Raw genomic sequence first — 6,993 nt, forward strand, 5'->3', positions numbered from 1 at the left:
TATAGCCAGCGTTAAGCATTGCGTAAGTTGAATTATTTTTAATTTTTCTTTTGCTATTAAAATAATTTCTTTAATATTATGTAGTGAAAGAACATGTGGATAGTAGGTCTCGAGGAAAAAGTGGGGGACAGATCATAACGTATCAATTACAAATTTCAAAAATAGACTAATCCATTCTCACTAAAGCAAGAAATAGAGTTGAGAGTTTTACTATCTATTTAGAAACCATTTTTAAGTTGACCTATTGTGTGTAAAGTGTTAAAGATTTTGTTATTTTAAGTTAATAGTAATAAAAAGGCAATACAATTATGCCATTAATAAAAACATACTTTTTAGCATAAAAGTATTTATTAGCAGTAACTACAATAATGCCAGGAATAATTTCTTACACACCAAATTCAAAACCCAAACACTAATCGTGATATTTTATATTCCAATCATCAGTGGGGTGACAGAGGCATCAGTGAATGTGAACACAGGTGATTATTAGATGAAATACACATTCGCTTCATCTCAGCAGTATCGAGCCAACTCTTTTCTGTAGCAGCCGTAGTTACAACACCTATCGACTATTACAGTACCGGCGCTTCTCTTTTGTAGGTAATGTTGAGCTGAGCCTAGGTTCTTTAATTCCAAATGACTGCTGTCTTCTGCTTCACTTTGTCGAGTAAGAATATTGTCCTTAAATTCTTCAGAGTTAAGATTTCCATCCTGTAATGCAGCTTGGAGCTCTCTCAGCGATGGCTGCCTCTCAGACAGTGCTGTCTTCCTCTCTTCTGACGCAGCAGGAGCGGATTCCAACACATTTAAGGTTTTTGTATCCTGGGCGTCGGTCAATGCCATGATATCTAAGTGTAATCAGTGGGGTGGGGGGAGAGAAAGCACACGTCGATGAACATCGGGAAAGCTATAAAATTTTGCATAGACATAAGGAAAGCATTGCCTCAATAGAATACACATCAAAACAATAGGCCAGTATCCTGATATCTAAACAACTTGGTTGATTATAATTGGGCAGCTTAAAGTCCTACAGCATTTGCTTATTCCAGCGGGACCCTCTGTCATCTCTCCTTGTGTCCACTATGCAAGTTCCACGCGTTCCCGAGAAGGGGGCCTATACCTCTGAAACTTTTCATTGCTACTTACACTTAGCTTCCAATTTACCTTTATAAATGCCTTATAGCTAACAAGGTGTTTGCTTTTTCTTTTTAAATATATTCTAGATTTGAGCTGCGTTAGAGCATCAGTCGGGTTTTCTGTTCTTTGCAGCTGTGTTTGTCTGAAGGGCAAACGTCCCTTGCCTCCTGGCCCCTTGACGCTCAGACATGCTTGAGAAGCAGCTCACACCTCACTGTTTGACCCTGCCATCTCAGTCAAGATGCCCTGTCCAGTTGGCCCCGCCACCAGCATTCGCGCTGCCCGGCCCACATACCTTGACTCTGGGTCCGGCGCCCTGCTTCCTGCCTCTTGCGGGGCTTTGGGCAGCCTCCCCTCCCCTGTGGCTTCCCCTTTCCCCCCCACCCCCCCACCCCCCGCTCTTACCCCCCCACCCCCCACCCTGCTGTCACCCTGGCTGCAGGAAGTAAAGGGCAGCCAGTGAGACCGTTTGCTGTTCCCGCTGCTTTCCCTCTCTTTGGTGAGATCTCCGGTGAGACACTTACTAGAACAGCAACTTCGGAGGGAAAAGCCCAAGCTTTTTGGCACCGGTAACCTGAGTCAGGTTGAGCGCAGACAGTCAGTGAGGTCTAGAGCCCGGCAGTGCGGGCCGCGGCTCGGATTGGTCGGCAGCTCGATGGCAACCACCAATGGGAAACGTGGAAGGGCCAGGGGCGGGAGCGCTCACCTGCAAGCGGTCCAGACCTCAGCCGAGGCTCCTTGGGGCTCAGAGCCATCCTGTCCCAGTTGAGGTTGCCGCAGAGCCGGATCCAGTAGAGGGCTAATTCGGAGCCGCACAGCTTGATAAACTCATTCTTCTTCTGGTTCCTCTGGCCTTGGATCTCTGCGGGAAGTTGGCTCAGGAGCAGGCAGACTCCTAGCAGGTAGGACACGAACAGGCGCGCCATCTTGGACCTAATCTCCGCTCTTCTGGGCGTTTCAGCCTTTTTCTGGACCCTGCGGCTGCTGTGGATCACCAGCCTCTGCCTCTGCGCCAATGCTGGACTTCAGGCTGCTTCCTCTTGGCTCCACCATGCTTTTATAACCCTCGGACTAGCACTTAGACCTAGAGTCATGTGGTCCAAACTCCACCCCTTTCCCCACCCCCCTCCTTGCAATCCACCGCTCCCATCCCTCACCCCCAGCTCTGGCTTGTGCTTCGTACCTTTCCTCCATTTGCCCGTCTTTCTTTTCTTGGACCTTTTGTAGTTCTATGTTTTCCTTTTGTTTTTCTCGTCCTCAAGCGCTTGTGTATACCCATGTAAAGTTCGTCAATATTTGAAGTCTTTCCTTTATTATAAAGTTAAACGTGGCCAATAGCCTGAATTATATCAACAAAAACAAAACAGAAATCATTTATATCCTCACAATCCAGATCCTTCCAGCGTGAACATTTACTACATAGCCTTCTAATCCTAAAAAGATTACAAATGGTTTAATTAGTGGTGTAATTATCTGGTGTATCAGTCCATAAAAATTGAATGAATGAATGAACGAATGAATCAATTGTTGACAAGAGACAGAAAGCTGAGGAATTTTTATCTAAATCCCTCTAAAAACATTAAATTTCTCAATGCATCTCTTAGTCTTTTACAGTATCTTAAGATCACCATGTACTTTTCCACTGACTTTCCTTCACCTCCTCTGGGAGGCAGTTTGACAGTAACAGGCTGCTTGGATAGTTCAGTTTGAGATGTTGTTCTGGAGCTATGGAGAGGCGAGAACACACACACACGCACACACACACAAACACACACACACACACACACACACACACACACACAGAAACAAACCAGCAAAGGATGAAGGCAGTGAAATCCCACAATTCCAGAAGGAAAATATTGGTAGTGCATGTTACAGCACCAAAATCATATCTATTTGTTTTATTATACTCTCTTTGCTGTATTCGGTGAGGTAATTTTTGTTTCAATATAGCAAGCCTTTTAATTTCATTCGTTTAGAAACGTTGCCTGGATAGCAACATAACGAGTAAAAGAGGGTTTTGTCGAGAAAAACAATAGCTGGATATGGAAGAGTCATTAAACATGACCTGGGAATCATGTGTAGCTCCTAAGCCAGTTTCAAAATAAACGTTTCCTCCCAGGAACAGCAAACATGTATCCAAAGATTTGTTTTCAATAGGATACAAATAGCTATGTAGAATAATTTTATGAGTAACATGCAATTGGAATCTTTCTTTTGTCCACATTTCCAACATATACATCCAAGTGTGAAATCTCCCTGTGGTGTACTCTTGAAATACAGAATTACAAAAATGCATCCTTTGTCTGACGGACTCAGAGTCAGTGTAATATGTAAAGATGAGATGACATGTTGCTTTAAAGAACAGTAAAAAAGGATATCAGACCAACTAGTAATTTCCACAATCATCTCTTTTAAAGATTTTAGAAATTAAGGATCTTTTCAAAATTTCAAAAGGAACTTTTAGATTAATTAAATAAGCAGTGGGTTGGTAAGCAAAAAAAAAAACACACAAAAAAAGTCAAAGCTAGTGAGTTAACAAGAAGCAGGGAATATGTATGTAAGGATGGTAGTAGGCAAAGCTATTCCATGCCTGACATCCACTTTTGCTCTATCGAGTATGTGCTTTCACAGCGAGCAGGACTGTAGGAAAGCTAGACCAGCCAAACCTGACACCATCCCCTCATTTCCACTCCGACCCCGATTTGTAGAATGCAGGCTCCTGCCAGTAGGCATAAGTGTTATAGAAAATCATAACCGGTTGAGAAGTATGTTTGACACGATTTCCCTCTCCATTCAGCTGTTTTCCAGGTGAATACTCCCCCCACCCCTCAACTCCACTAAATTAAGTTCTAGAGATATTTATGCTGGAAGTCCAGGAGCACAGAGTACTCTGTCTACCAAAGTACCCTGATTACCAGGGTAGGTCAGGGCGGGTGAGGAGCAAGATAGAATGAAAGAGGATCAAGTGAGGAAAAGTAAGATGGGCATGAATAGAGAGAGTGGGCGTTCCTAAAGGTGCAGGACCTCTAGAGGGGGTCACGCAGAACATTCTGCCAGGTAATGGCTGACTGAAGAAACCACAGTAGTGCTGGAGACATGGAATTACTACGAAAGACATGTTGTGGTCTAAATAAAGTTACGCAACAAATTAGTATAATCAGATTGAGTCGTGTTGAAGGCCAAAGGCAGGGAAGGAAGAGAAGTACTTTCAGACTCTGGCCGTTGGCTTGAGGGCAGTGTCCGGATACAGTTGTACAAGAAAGCCTTCAAGATGGGTCTCCACATGGTGTCACAAACTTTGCCAACAATTGACAATATTGTCATCAGGTAGGTTTTGGAAGAAGGACACTTTTCTGCAGGAACTCAGCTGGAGGTTCTCTAGTCAAGGGTGGCTAGTCCCTCCCTTAGGTGATATGAGCAAGTTGCAGGTCTTCAACGACAGAGAAGGTGAAGTTTGGCCCTAGCAGAAGGTGAAGTTTAGCCAATAACACAGGGTGGTCATTTTTAACACTTTCTAATTTAATTTTTAAAATTAGTCTACATAGTCTAAGATAATATGCTCATTAAGCAACTTTTCTAGATGGACAGTAAATTTTAAGTGCAAATAAGTTCATTTTTTTCAATAAATTATTTCCTCGTGTTCATAATGTGCAGCTCTGTTCCGCACACGTGCCAGGGCTGCGCTGCTCTGCCGGTCCGGTTACCAGGCAAACACAGGCTTCACAGCCTTTACAGGCACAACTAGAAGACGTGTTGTGTTCTTAAAACAAACAACCAAACGAAGAAACCTCTTTAAAGCCATGCGCACATACGCATTTCATGTTCTGCAAAAACCATAAAAACCTCCAAAGACTCCTTTTTAAAGACAAAACCAAGCATGTGCCCCAATAGCCAGTACTCAATATGTTTGCAATTACTTATTCCACCCATTGAGCCACTGGTAAGTCATGTGATAGTATAGATTTGGTGCTACGTTCTGTTCAGTGCCTATTTCCATAGCTCTCAGCTGCATTTTGCCTTCACCTCTTCTGGGACACAATACACACTACGTGTGGGCTACTCAGCAGCCTGCCTTCAACAACAGTCTCTGCAGGCAAGATCTTAACTGTATCCATCTTCCTGTAGGAGCACAGCTGGCGTCACGTTGATGGCGTCCTCCTCGGAGGAGATTTGTTTGACACACTCACTGAGAACATGCAAAGGAGCTCACAAAGGGGATGGGTGGGCCATTGCCCCTGACATAGTGCAAGACCCCACCACCTGTCTTAAATTCCTGAAAATTATGTGGTATACTGATGGCTGCTCCGTCCCTGACTCTGTCAAGAAACCGCTATTGACCTTCTTGGGCCAAACAATGTTGATACAAGTCCAACAACTTTAAGACTTGTTGGGTTGTGGAGACCAAATAGTCCGTATTTACACTATTACATAATCTCACTGATGTTGTGACTTAGACACCAGCCCACCTGGAATGGGCCCCCTTCAAAGAAAGCTCTAGAATCTGTCCAATTAGAAATAAAGGCACTTCCGTTAGTGCCCTCTGAGATCCCTTCACTGGAGAGGCTTCAGTCACCTCTTTTCATGCCTATGCACCACCTCAAATGGCCATAAGTTGCCCCACGGACTAGTGATGCAAGAAACGGCCCTCTGAGGCCTTGCATTATACGCCATTAGAACAGCACTTGCTGGCCACGTTCTTAGCCTCTCCTGGAAAGAGAGGCTGTCCTAGAGCCTGCGACCCACCAGACCGAGCTGCCCGTTATGACTTGGGTCATGAAAGCAGCACGCCGCGAGCTCAACATGGCTCCCGAGGCCTCTCTGCTGCAGGATGGAGCCAAACCTGAAGCCAAAGGAGCAGTTCGCCTTCCCTGTCCTCAGACCCGAGCCCTTGGTAGCTCGGGAGTCCCTTGGGTTCAACTGAGTGAACAGAAATGGGAACTCATATGCTTCCCAGGTGAGCTCACCACCGTGTATGTTGCTGCTTTGTGTCCCTTTGTCAGGGTGTCCCTGAGCACGACTGGACCCCACCATCAGCACAGTGGGCCAAAGTTCAGGTAGTTACCTGTGCACTGGATGCCCTGGCCTTTACATGGCTCCATCTGCACATTTTTTTCAAACTCTTAAACTCTTGGGCAATTCTGTACGAGTGCCCCAGGATACTTCTCATGTAGAATCTTTTCTTCCGTGGAATGATTGATCCTTCAGATTAGACAGTGTAGCATAGCTCCCACTCCCAACCTGGGCCCTTACCCCAGCGCAAAGTTGCGGCACATTAGAATCACCTGGGGAGCTTCAGGAATGCCTAATGCCTGCGTTCTATGCCCCAACAGTTAAACCAGTATATCTTGGAATGCAAAGCAGGCATCAGTATCTTTAAAAGTCCCTAGTTGACTACTGTGTGCCAAATAGTTGGAAAACTATCACGTAGCCACTACCCAAAGAATCTGGTAAAACATTTTTGGAATAATTCCAGTGAATATGTTACTTACTGCAATCCTGAAGAAATGAACAAATGAAAAAATTTAAATATACTTGTTTTGACCATGCGTGGGTCATGCAGTCCTTTAAATGTATTGTAAAGAGCTAATCATGTCAGTAATATCAGGACATGCTACTTAATATGGTAAAAAACGTATACTATGGAAAGGGAGGTGTATTTTGTAACTTGTCTAAAGGTCGCAGCCAAAGTGTTTTTAATGAAGTTTGTTGGAGGTACATTGGTGAATAACATTATGTGAGTTTCAAGTGTACCATTCTGTAATACTTTATTTGTATATTGCACTGTGTACTCACCAGCCAAGGTCTAGTCTCCCTCTGTCACTATATATATTTGACCCCCTTTACTCCTTTCAT

General features: G+C 44.2%; 1 protein-coding gene across 1 annotated transcript; it reads right to left on the reverse strand.

Moving 5' to 3' along the window:
- Positions 1 to 326: 326 nt before the first annotated feature.
- On the reverse strand, positions 327 to 2,185 carry LOC148755005 (prorelaxin-like). Its single transcript, XM_088792762.1, has 2 exons — positions 1,844 to 2,185; positions 327 to 848 (listed from the first exon to the last, which is right to left on the reverse strand). The coding sequence occupies exons 1-2, from the start codon at positions 2,061 to 2,063 to the stop codon at positions 514 to 516; spliced, it is 555 nt and encodes a 184-aa protein (XP_088648888.1). The 5' UTR covers positions 2,064 to 2,185; the 3' UTR covers positions 327 to 513.
- Between the last annotated feature and the right edge of the window lie 4,808 nt (positions 2,186 to 6,993).

The sequence above is a fragment of the Rhinolophus sinicus genome, chromosome 16, assembly GCF_057876585.1.
Source record: "Rhinolophus sinicus isolate RSI-liver-muscle chromosome 16, RSI-T2T, whole genome shotgun sequence".
Taxonomy (NCBI): domain Eukaryota; kingdom Metazoa; phylum Chordata; class Mammalia; order Chiroptera; family Rhinolophidae; genus Rhinolophus; species Rhinolophus sinicus.